A 17,123-nucleotide genomic window follows, 5' to 3' on the forward strand; every position below is an offset into this window, starting at 1 on the left:
TACTATTATGTAAAATATGCCTACTACATAAATAATTTATTTTATTCAGAACTATAGTGTCATAAATACTACTATTATGTAAAATATGCCTACTACATAAATAATTTATTTTATTCAGAACTATAGTGTCATAATTACTACTTTTATGTAAAATATGCCTACTACATAAATAATTTATTTTATTCAGAACTATAGTGTCATAATTACTACTTTTATGTAAAATATGCCTACTACATAAATAATTTATTTTATTCAGAACTATAGTGTCATAAATACTACTATTATGTAAAATATGCCTACTACATAATTTATTTTATTCAGAATTATAGTGTCATAAATACTACTATTATGTAAAATATGCCTACTACATAATTTATTTTATTCAGAATTATAGTGTCATAAATACTACTATTATGTAAAATATGCCTACTACATAATTTATTTTATTCAGAATTATAGTGTCATAAATACTACTATTATGTAAAATATGCCTACTACATAATTTATTTTATTCAGAATTATAGTGTCATAAATACTACTATTATGTAAAATATGCCTACTACATAATTTATTTTATTCAGAATTATAGTGTCATAAATACTACTATTATGTAAAATATGCCTACTACATAATTTATTTTATTCAGAATTATAGTGTCATAAATACTACTATTATGTAAAAATATGCCTACTACATAAATAATTTATTTTATTCAGAATTACAGTGTCATAAATACTACTATTATGTAAAATATGCCTACTACATAATTTATTTTATTCAGAATTATAGTGTCATAAATACTACTATTATGTAAAAATATGCCTACTACATAAATAATTTATTTTATTCAGAATTACAGTGTCATAAATACTACTATTATGTAAAATATGCCTACTACATAAATAATTTATTTTATTCAGAACTATAGTGTCATAAATACTACTATTATGTAAAATATGCCTACTACATAATTTATTTTATTCAGAATTATAGTGTCATAAATACTACTATTATGTAAAATATGCCTACTACATAATTTATTTTATTCAGAATTATAGTGTCATAAATACTACTATTATGTAAAAATATGCCTACTACATAAATAATTTATTTTATTCAGAATTATAGTGTCATAAATACTACTATTATGTACAAATATGCCTACTACATAAATAATTTATTTTATTCAGAATTAAATTAAAATTTACATTACTTTGAAAAAAATTAATAATCTACTAATCACCAGTTGTTAAAAAACCCGAAATTATGGTTCAATAAGTTGCATCATTATGCACGCATACTAAATAATAATCCAAATATTTAGTTTAAATTAATTTATTCATAATGTCATTTACATTACAAAGAGAAAAAAAAATCTAATAACCCACAGTAACACTTTACAATAGGGTTCATTAGTTAATGCATTTACTAACATGAACTAATCATGAACAACACTTGTACAGCATTTATCAATCATAATTGAACATTTACTAATGCATTATTAACATCCAAGGCCATGCTTGTTAACATTAGTTAATGCACCGTGAGTTAACATGAACTAACAATGAACAACTGTATTTTCATTACCTAACATGAACAAATACTGTAGTAAATGTATTGTTCAGTGTTTGTTCATGTTAGTAAATGCATTAATTCACATTAACTAATGAACCTTATTGTAAAGTGTGACCTAACACACTGATGACTAATTATTATTCATTACATTCAGAATTATGTTTCCATAAATACTATTTTTTAAATTTAGAATGATAGCACCATAAATACTATCAGTATGAATAAATATATCTACTACATAAATAATGTATTTTTTCATAATTTCATTTACATTTACATGACTTTATTTAAATTACAATAATCTACTAGTACCTAATTATTATAAAAATCTGAATTATTGTTCAATTAATAGTGTCCTTATATAATCTACTATTCTATAATGTACAATGGCTCCATAAATCTGAATTAAATTCAGCATTAATAGCATCATTATGCATGCATACTAATTTAAGAATTTAATTTATTCATGGTTTCATTTACATTTTCATTACAATGAAAAAAAGAAAATCAACTTTTGAAGTGGATCAAAACTGTCCTATGATAAAAACAGCTGTTGTTCAATAGTTTTAGGACAACTTTTATCAAATACTTTGATCCCCTTTCAAATGTTGACTACTGTAGTAATCAACTAATAACTAATTATTATTCTTTACATTCAGTATTATGGTTCCATAAATGTAATATTTTAAATTCTGAATTATAGTACAATAAATACAAATCATTCGATTTATTTATAATGCCATATTTACATTACTCTGTAAAAATTACAATAATTTACTAATACCTAATTATTATAAAAATATGAATTATTGTTCAATTAATAGTGTCCTTATATTATCTACTAATCTATAATGTACAATGGCTCCATAAATCTGAATTAAATTCAGCATGAATAGCATCATTATGCATGCATACTAATTTAAGAATTTAATTTATTCATGGTTTCATTTACATTTTCATTACAATGAAAAAAAGAAAATCAACTTTTGAAGTGGATCAAAACTGTCCTATGATAAAAACAGCTGTTGTTCAATAGTTTTAGGACAACTTTTATCAAATATTTTGATCCCCTTCAAACATTGACTACTGTAGTAATCAACTAATGACTAATTATTATTCGTTACATTCATAATTATGGTTCCACAAATATAATATTTTTAATTCTGAATTATAGTACAATAAATACAAATCATTCAATTTATTTATTATTATTATAATTCCATATTTACATTACTCAGTAAAAAATTACAATAATCTACTAATACCTAATTATTAAAAAAATCTGAATTATGTTCAATAAATAGTATCATTATGCATACATGCTAAATTAATAATTTAAAATATTCATAAATTCATTTACATCACTTTTGAAATATAATCATTGATTAGGATGAAAAAAATCTATTAATCTACTAATCCCTAATATTAATATTTTTACATTCATAATTATTGTTCCATAAACACTAGCCTTAAATATAAATACTAATTAGATAATTTATCCATTATTTAATTTACATTTCAATTGCATTGAAAAAATCGAATAACACACTAATACCCTTTTTTTTAAGAATTAAATTACTAAATACATTATATTTAATTTAATTCATACATAATACATTTGATTTTACTTTGATAAGAAATCTGACACTTCCTAGGAGATTCATTAAACAAAAGTTTGTCATAAAAATAAAATAATGACAATGCAAAAAATACTGATCATATTAAATCAATATTTCGAATATACAGTAATAAACACTAATTAAATATTAATTTCCCATTTCTTTCTTCAGATTTTGGGTTGAAACATGAGATTTTCCTTGAGACCATAATCAATGACATTTTTTTTTTTGTATATAACAGATTCAAATAAATATAAGATTAATAAATGAAACATTCAAGCACTTTTGAGAAGCAAAAAAAAGCAGTTTTCCCACCTCAGAGCCTGAACAAGGTTGAGGTCGGCAAATTCGTGGAGCTCCACAAAAGCCTGGAGCACTTTGATGTTGAATTCATCCCTACGAGGAAACAAGCACCACACACAGATGCAACGGTTACTTTTTACACAGAAAGATCGATCGCTTGTAGTATTTTAAGACCTTTCAGGATGTTGGGCGGCCTTTTGTAAGCTGCTTCAGCTGTTTGTGTGTGTAGAAATGCTTCACGCAATCCTGTTGTTTTGACAAGTCACATCCCGAGAGGAGCTGCACTTCCTCCAGCGCCACACACACACACACACACACACACATATTGCCGTCTCTAACCCAGACAGTCAATTTCCGGAGGAGTTTTGTGAAGAATCAGGCAAACATCTCACAGTGTGCTGGACTGTTTGATGAATTAACCACATTGAATTAACCAGAGTAAAAACACTGAAGCTGATGTTTACCGTTCCCCCAGGTAATCCCCGATAACAGTTTTGTTCAAGCCTTCGCCTTTATAGAGGAACTGTGCGATGTCTTCGGGCGTCTGCTGCAGGAGGTCGTTCTCCAGAAGAAACTGGATCCCCTGCAAGCAGATTTGATTTAGGAAAAGATTTTAGGATCAAACCCTCTAAATTTCAGGCAAATCATGTGGAAGATTTCCAAATTTAATAGAGTGTATAGTACAAATGCTGTAAAGCTAATGTTTTAAAAGGCTTTGAGAGCATTAGCATACTTAGAAACTAATGAAAATGTAATACGTCTGGGAAGATTCTCAAATAGCTGATCATTTTAACTCTTTATAAGGCAAGAAACCATACAGGTGAAGACACGATTATTTGTATGTTCATTGGTTTATAGGTCTATGTGACCTCACTCCTCTCAACCTGAAAAGATTCTCTAGTGACACATTCTAGAGGTCATGGTCTTTAGCCTCCTTGTTAGAGCAAACGCCTCCCATGCGGAGAGCAGCCGCTTCGGTCCCAGCTCGAGAGCGGGTTGGGTGGTGTAGGACTGGTGGGTTGCATTGGTGCCGTGACCCGGATGGGAGTGAGGATTAAGTGTGTGAGTGTAATGGCCTGTTTCCACTGAGTGATACAGTACGCTTTTACAGCCGTTTCCACTGTCACAAGGTACCAAAAAGTGAACCGTACCATACCACATTTTGGGTATCCTTTCAAAAAGGTACATAGCACAACAAAAGGTACCAAAAGGTGGAGCAAGACGCAGAGCTGAACGCTATTTACAAAGATACGTCACTAGCTTGTGCACACGCAGGAGAATGAAAACAAAGGAAGCGCCATTTTTTAGATTAGATTAGATTCAATTTATTGTCATCACACATGTACAAGTACAAGGCAACGAAATGCAGTCTCGGTTGTGCATTTTTAAATACACAACCGAGACTTACACCGTAATAATCTATACATATAATAACAAGCCACGGTCGACCCGAGCTCAAACAAACTTAGTCATCGTCTTGATGAACCGACACAAGGCCAAGAGGAAGAGCAGAATCTACCCTGTACCCCGTAGTTGTTTACAAGGCTTAATCACGAGCAGTATCGCTTTCTCGCGATCGCTCACCACGCGTCTATATTTGAAATAACGAACTTCTTGAGCTGATGATAATAACGTGCGCATGATTATTGAAGCACTTCTGACACCCGATCCTTTCAGAAAAACAAACGCGAGATTGAAGCGCGAAAAAACAAAGGAGCAAATGATTCTTTCAGCTATCTAAACCATGAACAAACTGCCATGGTTAACTATTTTCATCGCCTTTTGGACTATTATGAACTCAGAATGACGGTTTGCTCTGACTGTGGGCTATATGTTGTGTGTTGTTTTTGAAGCCAAATAAGGGCTAAATGTATGCTGTGTATAGTTTTTCTGTAATTGGTAATATATCGGAGACTGCAAGGGTCTGTATGTGTTCATATATGCTGCATTTATTTATTTATTTGATATAATCGCAAACGTTACAGTAGGCTGTTTCATTGATCTACAGTTATAATCAAATCATGTTCATAGAAACTTTAGTAATGAACATGTATACAGAAGTATTAATGTGTATAAAGCATCTGTTTTGTGAGAAGTGCTTCTCATATGATATGTGAACGACCCGTGCAGCTTTACTTTGACATTTTCTCGAGCGAGAATGATGTCAACTGAAACTGTCATACACCAAAAGGGTCATACACCATACATCAAAACTGTCTACATACATACACCATACATCAAAAGGGTACCATTGACCTGTACCGACCTGTATCATACCATACCAGTCAGTGGAAACGGGCCATAACAGAGGCCACCTAGTAAAGTGCTGTGCAGGTAAACCTCACTTCTCTGATGTGCTCTAGTGACGGACATCAGACGTTATGGTCTTTGGTCTGCTTATTAAAGCAACCGACTCCCATGAGAAAAGTCGCCGGATCGATCCCAGCTCAGAGTGGGTTGGGTGGTGTAGGTTCAGTGGGGTTACACTTATAACATCTGGCAAAGGGGCAACTGATGAAAAATAGCCTTTAGGCTAATTTGGGTACATTTACGTTCTTGGGGAATAATGATTAATGTACACTGTTCCTTGTTTGTGAAATTTAAAAATAAAATGTCCAAATTAGCTCTCTAGTGAATTTTAACTTTCTTTTTTTTCAAATATTTCCCAGATGCTTTTTAAATTTCTGATTTCCTTTTTTCTGCTGGAAAAAGTCTAATTTCTTTTAGTTTGGCTGAAATTAAATCAGTTTTTCACAATTATTTTTAGGTCAATATTATTAGCCACCTTTTATTAGCCACCATTTTTTTCAGATTCAGAATAAACTACTGTTGTCAATTGACTTGCTTAAATACCCTAGCTCGCCTAGTTAACCTACAGTAATTAACCTAGTTAAGCCTTTAAATGTCACTTTAAGCTGAATACTAGTATCTTGCAAAACAGCTAGTAAAATATTACGTACTGTCATGATGGCAAAGACAACAGAAATTAGTCAATAGAAATTATTTTTATATAGTTATTAAAAACTTATGTTTTAAAATGTGTTTACATTTTTTCTCTCCATTAAACGGGCCTTAAGATATATTTGAAAAAGAATTCAAATTTCACAGGAGGGCTAATAATTTTGTCCTCAACTATATGGTAACTTCATTGACATTCATTACACTATATTATATTTTTTAAGTCATAAAACTCCAAAAGTCTTGTAATAACCCTAATGATTATTATTTTCAATGAGTATTTCAGAGATGATTCAAAAATAGACTTACTTTTTTGGGGTCCATGTTGAACTTTTTTCTTCCCATTGCGATTTGTTTGTTCCTTTGTGTTGTTTTGCTGCAAATAGAAGTAAATATGTCAAAAATATCAGGCAAAGAAGCTCTTGTATGATTTGCCAGTGAATAAATTCACTTCAAAACGATGAACCACCAAACAATCCTGCTTACAGCTACAAAGTCCAGTATCTATTACACTTATTCAATTTCTATTTGCTATTTAAGCAGAGTTTAGCCAATATTTCCAAAAATCTAAATCAAGAAATGTCAAGCTTGTTCAGTGATTCTGTATGGTCCTGTTTATAAGTTATTGACATGTCAACTGTACTGTGATATGAAATCAATATTCCCTAAATAATCATTCCATAATTTACTCACCAACAAGACATGTTTTAGTTTGACTTTCTGAAGCTCCAAAAACAATATTCATCTATCACAGGGGTGTCCAAACTCGGTCCTGGAGGGCCGCTGTCCTGCATATTTTTGTTCCAACCTGAATTAAATACACCTGAACCAGTTAATCAAGCTCTTTCTAGGTATACTAGAAACTTCCAGGGAGGTGTGTTGAAGGAAGCTGGAGCTAAACTGTGGACACCGGCCCTCAAGGACCGTGTTTGGACACCCCTGATCTATCATAAAAGTAATCCATATACGACTGAGTTAAAGGGCACCTAGGTTACCCCTTTTTGCAGATTTAATATAAGTTTTTTGTGTATCCAGAATGTGTCTGTATAGTTTCAGCTCAAAACACCCATCAGATTTTTTATTATACCTTTCATAAGTTTCTATTTTATACCTCGGAGCAGCAGGTAGCATTTTTTTTTTGTACTGCGCCTTTAAGGCTAGTCCTTCACGCCCTACGTTCCTACGTGCCTGTCAGCGTGCCTTAATCTCCTCCCTCGGCTGCTTCAGACAACAGACAGACATGATGTCTCACGTAACGTTTGTGAGAAATACTACAGTAAGAACTTTCCCAAGTATTTGATGCATTTGTTGTGGAGTTGCAACGATGAGTCACACACAATGTCGCACACACACACAAACAGCACATGCGTTTAGATTTGCACAGTTTTTGCACGCATATGTGACATGATACAGGTTAATATCCACTGCTGTATGGATATTTGTTATGTTGATGTACAAAATAATCCTGATTTAACGTCCACAAACCAAGATTGAAGCGTCTTCTCTTATAATTGTTCTGACACGCGGCTGTGCTGATGAAGTGAATCTGAAGTAAATCGCTGTACTTCATTACACACATCCTCTGTTTTAAAACATGTTAAACTTGTAAAACTCACACTTGATCACATTTGATAATGATTGATGATCCTAGAAAACTGAACAGACCCTTTTGTTCCCGGTTGCTTGGCGCACGTCTGGTCTTGTTGATATGATTATATGCTTTACTAAGGAGACATGTTAATATGCAGCTGTCAATCAATATTGGTGGGCGGGGGGACCGCACTCCTACGTCAAGTTGCGGTCGGTCTGAAACCCGCTCCAATTGGTCTACTGTTTTTAAGTTGTTAAATTAAAAAAAGGACTGGGTGTGTTTAAATCACCCCAATATGACGGTCTATACACTATACCTACACATATGTCTGTCCAAACAGCTTGAAAAGCAGATTTTTCACTATAGGTGCCCTTTAATGAATGTTTTCTGAGGCAAAGCAACGAGCAAAGTCTTTAAAAGATGTGTTAGTCAGTTCACAACTCCGCTTCTGCTGTTTCCTACATTGTAACTTGACTTTAATGAACGCACGTGAAGCCAGTAATAAAGTTTATAAAGTTTCTTTCTTCTGTTAAACACAAAATAAGAAACCTTTTAGAAACCTGTACCCTTTGACTTCCATAGTGGTTTTTGATCTCAGCTATGCTGGTAATTTAGTGAATTCATACAAATTATTAGGTTGTAAGGAGATATAAAGTAGTGTATCAATGGCATAACAATGGAAAGTGGATGAGATAACTGTTACCTTTACATATATAATGTAAAAATCAGGGTGACGCAGTGGCGCAGTAGGTTGTGCTGTCGCCTCACAGCAAGAAGGTCGCCGGTTCGAGCCTCGGCTGAGTCAGTTGGCGTTTCTGTGTGGAGTTTGCATGTTCTCCCTGCGTTTGCGTGGGTTTCCTCCGGGTGCTCCGGTTTCCAAAGACCAAAGACATGCGGTACAGGTGAATTGGGTAGGCTTAATTGTCTGTAGTGTGTGTGAATGAGTGTGTGTGGCTGTTTCCCAGAGATGGGTTGCAAATAAGTAGGCGGTTTATTCCGCTGTGGCGACTCCAGATAAATAAAGGGATTAAGCCGAAAAGAAAATGAATGAATGAATGTGTTTATGGAAATTTTCCAGATATATTAAGGCGCTTGGCGGAGAAGATTTTTCTTTTTCTTTTATTTTCATGCTTTTAGCAAGGTAAGGGGTTTCTTTATGAGTTAGAATTGTTTTGTTATATTTATTTCTTTGATTTGGCTTAACTAGTGTCCCCTTACTCTTGAGTTGACCTAATTTTGTTTGATACTTTATTTAATTTGCTACCCTATTATTATTATTATTATTATTATTATTATTATTATTATTATTATTATTATTATTATTATTGTAAATATTTCTTCCTTTTGTAAATATATTTGGGCATTCTGGTTTCACTTTCTTTGTACATTAAATCACTTTAGTTGTTTGTGTCTTTTGCTTGAGCCCATCACTTGTGAGAGTACCACACCTTTTAAATGTTATTACTTTTACTCTAGACTAACATCAAAGAGGTTGTAACAATGATATATTGTAGGACGTAACATAGATGTTGTTGATTTGGAGGAGTTTACCAAAAGAAGATATTTTGTATTACAGAATATTTTGTACTATTGAAATTTTGTTATTGATGTGTTGTATTCTGGATTACTGATAGAGATCAGAGTCACATGTAGTTCAAATGACACCAAGGTCACAGGTTTGGCTTCCAGGAAAGTTGGATTTGACTTTCAGGAAATTCCAGAAATCTTAAATGCACTGCAAATTCTTTTAAATCTCAAATACATTCTACAGTACAATGTTTTAAACAACCCAGGCTCATTTCGAGAACGTAGTCCCGGGGACGTTTCTGGAGACCGCGAAATACGTCCCGGGAGGTACGTATTTGTGCAGTTTTTGTTTTCGCGAGTCCGCGAGAGGCCGCTGTGCGCGCTTTTTCCCGCGCCGTTCTCGCGTAAACCCGCTAGAGGCCGCTGTCGAACGACCTTCCGCCCGTCTGCCTGTCTTCATGACGGAATGATTGACCGTGCGACCGGCCAATCGGCTGACCCACCCTCCTCCGTCCCCAAACCCAACCAACGACGGTTCACAAAAGCTGTCCAGAAAAAGAAAAAGGCCTCGTCCGATTTTTACCACGTTTTCGGATTTTGACCACATTCTCACCCTGTGACGAACTTGTTCGCTTCATTTTTTGGATTTTGTTTTTGTTTTCTTACCTGATTTCTGGAACCGCTCTTCCCCGAACTCGAACCCGATCGTCGTCGTCGTCGTGGTCAGCCCCTCTCTGCGCCTCGAGTACACGAAAAGCTAACCGGACAAACTGGCTGCAGCGGGAAAGCCCTCCACACGGAGGCGAGCGGCCGGCCGGCGAGCGCCGAAGGGAACGGCGTCACACCGCCCCGCAGCGTTCGTTTAAAAAAATGAAATGCAGCCGTACGTACCCCCAGCTACGTATTTCGCGGTCTCCAGAAACGTCCCCGGGACTACGTTCTCAGAATGAGCCTGGGTTGGTTTTAAAGCTGTTTTACATTATCACAATGATTTCAATATCACAATAACAGTAAGAAATAAGTATTATAAATTCCAAATAGTAGTATAAATTCCAAGAAGTTTTTAAGAAATGCGATCCTAATTCTTAAGAAGTTCTCAAAACGTTTCCTAAGAACATCTACTTTTTTCCCCATAAGAATAAACTGAAAGGTTTGAAGTTCTCTGATTAAATGATGGTTCTTATCTTGTTTTTAATCTTCAGAAGGAAAACATGCCCTTAATTAAGTGTTTAGAAACTCTTTCCAGTTACAGAATTTAAGATATTTACCATCTATTTCCACAAACTGAGTCACTCTATTTTCAGAACTGTGACAGACATGCTGTAAATGTGTGCTTGTCATGTCTGTGTGAGTTGACCTTTCAACCAGGTGACTCAGCCTGAATAGAGCGCTGAGTGAACGTTTGGAGGAGGACAGATCCGTGAGGACACTCGGACAAAAGACACACCGGCGCAGCTGTAAATGAGCTTCAATAGCACTGGAGTGAAAGGAAACATAACTCACCTCTCGCCCACACACGTGAGCTGCTCGATTTCTGTCATCACTTCAGCGATCTCGAACTTCAGCCGCTGGAAAAGACATACACTGCATCATATTACGCTAGCACTTCACACAGCAATGCGTGAACTAACAACCAGAAGTTTATTTGCTACGGTATTTATTCATTCTCATTTATTCTAGTTAATAAAACCTCAACTGCTCATTGTGTTAGTTCATTTAATATTAAGGTATTAAATCCCATAGTAAAGGATTATCCATAGAGCTCACAGTCATGTGCTGTTCAAAGGACACCAAGGTCACGTGTTTGACTTCAAGGAAATTTGGTTTTGTCTTCCAGGAATTTCCAAGAAACTTGAATGCAAGCAATGTTTAAAAGCTGTTTTACCATCAGGGAACACAAACAAGATACATTTAGCATTGAATATTATCAAGAAAAATAAGAGTATTATAAATATATACAGTTGAAGTCAGAATTATTAGCCCCCCTGAATTATTAGCCCCCCTGTTTATTTTTTCACCCAATTTCTGTTTAACGGAGAGAAGATTCATTCAACACATTTATAATCATAATAGTTTTAATAACTCATTTCTAATAACTGATTTATTTTATCTTTGCCATGATGACAGTAAATAATATTTGACTAGATATTCTTCAAGACACTTCTATACAGCTTAAAGTGACATTTAAAGGCTTAACTAGGTTAATTGGGTTAACTAGGCAGGTTAGGGTAATTAGGCAAGTTATTGTATAATGATAGTTTGTTCTGTAGACTATCGGGAAAAATAAAATAGCTTGAAGGGGTGTAGCAGTCGATTCTATTCCCTTCTGAAATTCCAGTTCTCCCTCTATGAAGCGTGCCCGCTAACAGCACACCCAAACATAACTGGATGTACGGAAAGCGAAAAGGGACAAAAGTCCAGCCACTCATCATTGGGTGACCTGGCACGATCACATAAAAGGACGCCAGGGAGAGCGGACTGGAGAGCGCTTTTCCTTTGAACCCGTTTTTGAGTGTTTTTGCAGACATGATTTTGTTATTCGTTGTTTTTGCTTGAATTTCGTTTGGATAAAATTATTTCGTATTATTTCTGCCCATTTTTGAGTTACTTTGGGATTTTTGTACATCTTAATTTCGATTGTTTGTTTGTTACTTTTTGGTCCAGCTCTTACCTGGCAAAATTAAGAGATTTCATTGAGAGTTGACTTTGTCCTCAGAGTAAGGTGGATAAGTAAGATGTTGTACGACTTCCATTTTGCAAAAACATAGTCAATCCATTGTTTAAAACACCAGGTGAACGCCATCTGTGTATTTATATTTTTGTATATTTAGTTCAGCATAGGTAAGATTATGGCGCTTGGCGCTGGAGATTTTCTTTTTATTTTATTTTCATGCTTCTAGCGAGGTCAGGGGTTTGTTTATGAGTTCGAATTGTTTTGTTATATTTATTTCTTTGATTTGGCTTTGATTTGGGAGATGTACGGAAAGCAAAAAGGGACAAAAGTGTCGGTAGAGCATTCATTTCTTGCAATGTCAAAGTAGCGTAATAAGATTAATCTTGCACTCCCATTATGTGTTTTCTGTATTTCTTGTTTGTAATCTTAGCTATTTTTTCTAATGTCTGAGTTTATGCACCCTAGTTTAATATTGCGCGGAGGCCTACAGTTATGTTAGTCCCTTTAATTTTCAAGCTTGGAAAAAAAATTGTACTTTTAGAACCACTTTGCTTTCCGTACATCCAGTTGTGTTTGGGTATGTCTGCATAAGCTGTTAGTTGGCACGCTTCGTAGAGGGGGAACTGGAATTCCAATAGGGAACAGAATCGACTGCAACAGGGGCTAATAATTTTGACCTTAAAATGTCTTTTAAAAATTACAAACAGTTTTTATTCTTCCTAACCGCCCTCCTGAACACCATCTTGACTTTTTTCAGTTTAGATACGGGTCAGAAACATTTAATATCAGCAATTTATAATTTAACAAGTACACTAAATGAAAATCCTACAGTTTCTATCAAAAAATCTTGGGAAAATGACCTTGGTGTTGATATTATGGAAGAACAATGGGAGGATATTTTAAAGATGGTCCACTCCTCTTCTATATGCGCCAGACATTGCCTAATGTAGTGTAAGGTGCTCCATAGAGCTCATTTAACCAATGCCAAATTACCCAAATTTTTCCAAGATAGAAGCGATGCCTGTCATCGTTGTAAGCAGTCTCCTGCTAACCATCTCCATATGTTCTGGACTTGCCCTCAATTGAAAAAAACCTGGTCCAGTGTTTTTGGCACACTTAATAAATCTATTAACATAAATCTAGACCCTTACCCCTTGACAGCTCTTTTTGGTATTTCAGTTGACTTGACTGTTGCATCTCGCCGGGTTACTGCTTTTTCTACTCTTTTAGCTAGACGAGCCATTCTTATCAAATGGAAACAGGTTGTTCTTCCTTCACATGACATGTGGATCTGAGAAATCTTTAGTTACATAAAATTTGAGAAATTAAGATGTTTACTTGCAGGATCTCTCAAATCTTTTTACAAGACTTATAACCATGTTTTAGACTATACCAAAGGCTTACCCTGGTCAGTTGATATTAGATCTAATACACAGTAATTAATTGGAAAGAGGAAATGTTGACTCCTTAATGTGAACTTTTAATTTTAATTTGTTTTTTATTTTTAATTTTTTTTTTTTTGCCCTTATCGTAAACTTGCTTATTTATTATTATTTTTTAAAAACAATTTCTTTAAATTTTTGTATTTTATTTTTTATTTATTTTTATTATTATGAGTATGATAATTATTATTATGATTATGATAATAATAATAATAATTATTATTATTATTATTATTATTATTCCTTTCAAAGGATATGTCTGTTCATAATTCATACATTTAATTTATTTTATTTTGAGGGGATTGTGGGAAAATAGGAAAAATAAGACAATCTGTAATTTTTCCTATGTTGTATTGTATACTATGATGTACTGTCTTGTTTAACACCAATAAAAAAATTTAATTAAGAACTAACTAAAAACAAAAAATTAACTGTTTTTATTCTAGCCGAAATAAAACAAAGACTTTCTCCAGAAGAAAAAATATTATCAGACATATTGTGAAAACTTTCCTGCTCTGTTAAACATCATTTGTGAAATATTTAAAATTCAAAGGGGGGCTCATAATTCTGACTTCAATTGTATGTATGTATATATGTATATATATATATATGTATATATGTATATATATATATGTATATATATATATATATATATATATATATATATATATATATATATATATATATAAATATATATATATATATATATATATATATATAGTGAAGTATAATATTAAACTAATTTAGAGAGGAGCGCGTGCTCATGATTGACCCAGCTGGCCCACATTAGCTAATCCCGATCCTCAAATTAAAGGATCCCAAGTCAATATATATATATATATATATATATATATATATATATATATATATATATATATATACATCCTCATTTTCTTTCCACAACTATCTTCATCTGGAAGAAACCCCCCTCCTCCCCTTTTTCCACCTTTATCCAGAATGGGCGGCACAGTGGTCCAGTGACTATCACTGTTGCCTCACAGCAAATATACCAATGGTGCCGGGTCCTTGCTGGGCCGACTGGCATTTGTGTGTGGAGTTTGCATGTTCTCCCCGTGTCTGCGTGGGTTTCCCCCAGGTTCCCCGGTTTCCTCCTAACATCCAAATATGTTCCATAATAAAATATGTTCAAATCTTTTTCGAAATGTTTTACTCTCAGGAAGTTCACCTTAGACTCAGCAGCGGGGGAGTTTTGAGATCGACCTGAGCTCAATCTTCCCTCGCCCTGCGAAAGGGAGGGAGCCCTGGGCCCGAGGATTCCTTGAGCTCAGGGCTCTCTCCTGGGACAGCACGCAAAACAAGCTATGTTTAAATCATGAGCTAAGTGTGGATTCTTGTAATAAATATAATAGTATTCAGAGCAAACTACACTGTAAAAAATATCTGCAAATTAGCATTTCTCCATATTTTGTGATTCATGTTTTTATTTTTTTCCCTTTATTTTTTATGTGACTTTGACCTTTCTTCCAACAACTTTTAGCCTTGAAAAGGTTTGAAAAAGTGACTTTCACTCACATTTTTAACAGTTAAAAGTGATATATTGTCTGGGTTGGTGTTGTATATTACAGTACAAAAACCTTGTAATAAACTCCCAGTACATTTTCTGTTATTTCACAGACTTATTTCTTTATTTTTATATTTTTTAAACATCATATTATTTCAAACTACTAAGATGTCAATAAAAGTCACTTTGTTGAACTGTAGAGTTGAATTTTCAACATTGAAAGTCAACAGAGCAGAGATCAACATCCCATAATGCAATTCAGTACAGTAAATAAATGGATAACACTCGCGGAAACTGTTTATTTACACACATTTTTACTTACTACAGCGGAATTATGCAAAAAATAAAGCGTTCTGCTATGTTTTTTTATGAACTAATCAAACATTTATTTTGATTTACATTCTCACCTCAATGTCATCGAGCAGCTCCTTTTTCCTGCGCCGTATATTGGACAGCTCATCTCTCTCTTCTAAGGACAGGTCTTCAGGTACTGTAACGAAACAATAATAGAAAATGGTTTTCTATTAGCATTGGAGAACAGACATTTAATAAAATGAGAAATGCTTCATAAGTATGTTTTCTAAACTTCTGTATGTAACGACAACCATGGTCATTAATCCTGAAGTAGAAGCGCAATAAAAATAGTTTCTTCACCCCAACCAAGAACCTTCCATTTATACTTATATTATGTTTAGATGTTTAGATCTTTTACAATAGTAGCATTGCTTGCTGTCATTCAAGAGTTCACACTTAGCTGATGATTCATCGAAGGCTTGTTTGGCATGCTGTCCCGGGAGAGAGCCCCGAGCTCAAGGGATCCTCGAGCCTGGGGCTTCCTCCCGTTTGCAGAGCGAGAGGGGAGCCTGAGCTCGGTGGATCTCAGAACTCCCCATCTGCAGTAGCTAAGGGAACACGTTAGGAAAAAAAGGGGGCTAGACAAATGCTTGATTGTTATGCATGATGTATATATTTGGATGGTGGGAGGAAACCGGAGAACCCGGGGAAAACCCACGCGGACACGGGGAGAATATACGAACTCCTCATAGAAACACCTACCGACCTGGCAGGACCAGGGCTGGCAGTGTTCTTGCTGTGGGGCTAACAGTGCTAACCACTGGGCCTCCGTGCCGCCCGATCTATAGTGAAGGAGGAGAATGGGGAGGAAGGGGGGTTTCTTCCAAACGAAGATAAAGTGGACTGAAAACTGTGGTTATTTATAGTAGCTTATGGCTCATATGATTGGATGATACTGATTAGCTTAATACGAGACCGGCTGTGATAAATCATAAGCACGTGATCCTCTCGAAATTAGTTTATTAATAAACCTCACTTAATAACATGTATATTGTCATGAAAAAGTCAAAACTAGCAAATAATTTCCAGAAACAAGAGCATAAACAAACAATAGCTATTGATGACAATGATAATTCATTGCACAATTCAATACAGCATCAATAAAATCTCTCATCATCTTTCATTTTGCCATGTTTGAAGGCTGTGTATGTACCGGACCGAATCAGCATATGAATTTCGGTGTCTAATTTCGGTGCCACTGGTGCTGCGACAAATATGTAAGAAGCATCAAGGGGTGCATCAAAGGCACACATAAGTACGTGTTGTCACACCAACTCTTAACATTTAATTCTAAACAACTTTGAGGAATACGGACAGGCGATGTCAGGCGTTTGTTCTTGTTGCTTATGGGAATGGACGCATGCAGTACAGCACATTCGTTGAGCGAGAGCGACTCTCTTCAGAACAACACGCATGATCGCTTTCATCAAATTTGCTTAAACTAAAGCGGTTTAAAGCATATTTTACAAGCAATGATTCTGACACAGCAACGTGAAGCAGATGCTTTACAAAAATTGCTGTAAGGGGGAAACACGTCAAACTTAATGACACATTTAAG

At 34.5% G+C, this 17,123-nt stretch overlaps 1 protein-coding gene across 2 annotated transcripts in view; it reads right to left on the minus strand.

Annotated features, from left to right (window-relative positions):
* cyth3b (cytohesin 3b) overlaps positions 1–17,123 on the minus strand; it is a 120,327-nt gene that overhangs the window by 44,937 nt on the left and 58,267 nt on the right. For both annotated transcript variants that reach the window (XM_056454266.1, XM_056454264.1), the window contains exons 2-6: positions 15,619–15,701; positions 11,077–11,141; positions 6,765–6,831; positions 3,962–4,080; positions 3,510–3,590 (exon numbers count right to left, since the gene is read on the minus strand). In XM_056454266.1, coding sequence (XP_056310241.1) covers positions 3,510–3,590; positions 3,962–4,080; positions 6,765–6,831; positions 11,077–11,141; positions 15,619–15,701 — 415 coding nt within the window. The remainder of the gene's footprint in view (positions 1–3,509; positions 3,591–3,961; positions 4,081–6,764; positions 6,832–11,076; positions 11,142–15,618; positions 15,702–17,123) is intronic.

The sequence above is a fragment of the Danio aesculapii genome, chromosome 3, assembly GCF_903798145.1.
Source record: "Danio aesculapii chromosome 3, fDanAes4.1, whole genome shotgun sequence".
In the NCBI taxonomy this organism is placed as follows: domain Eukaryota; kingdom Metazoa; phylum Chordata; class Actinopteri; order Cypriniformes; family Danionidae; genus Danio; species Danio aesculapii.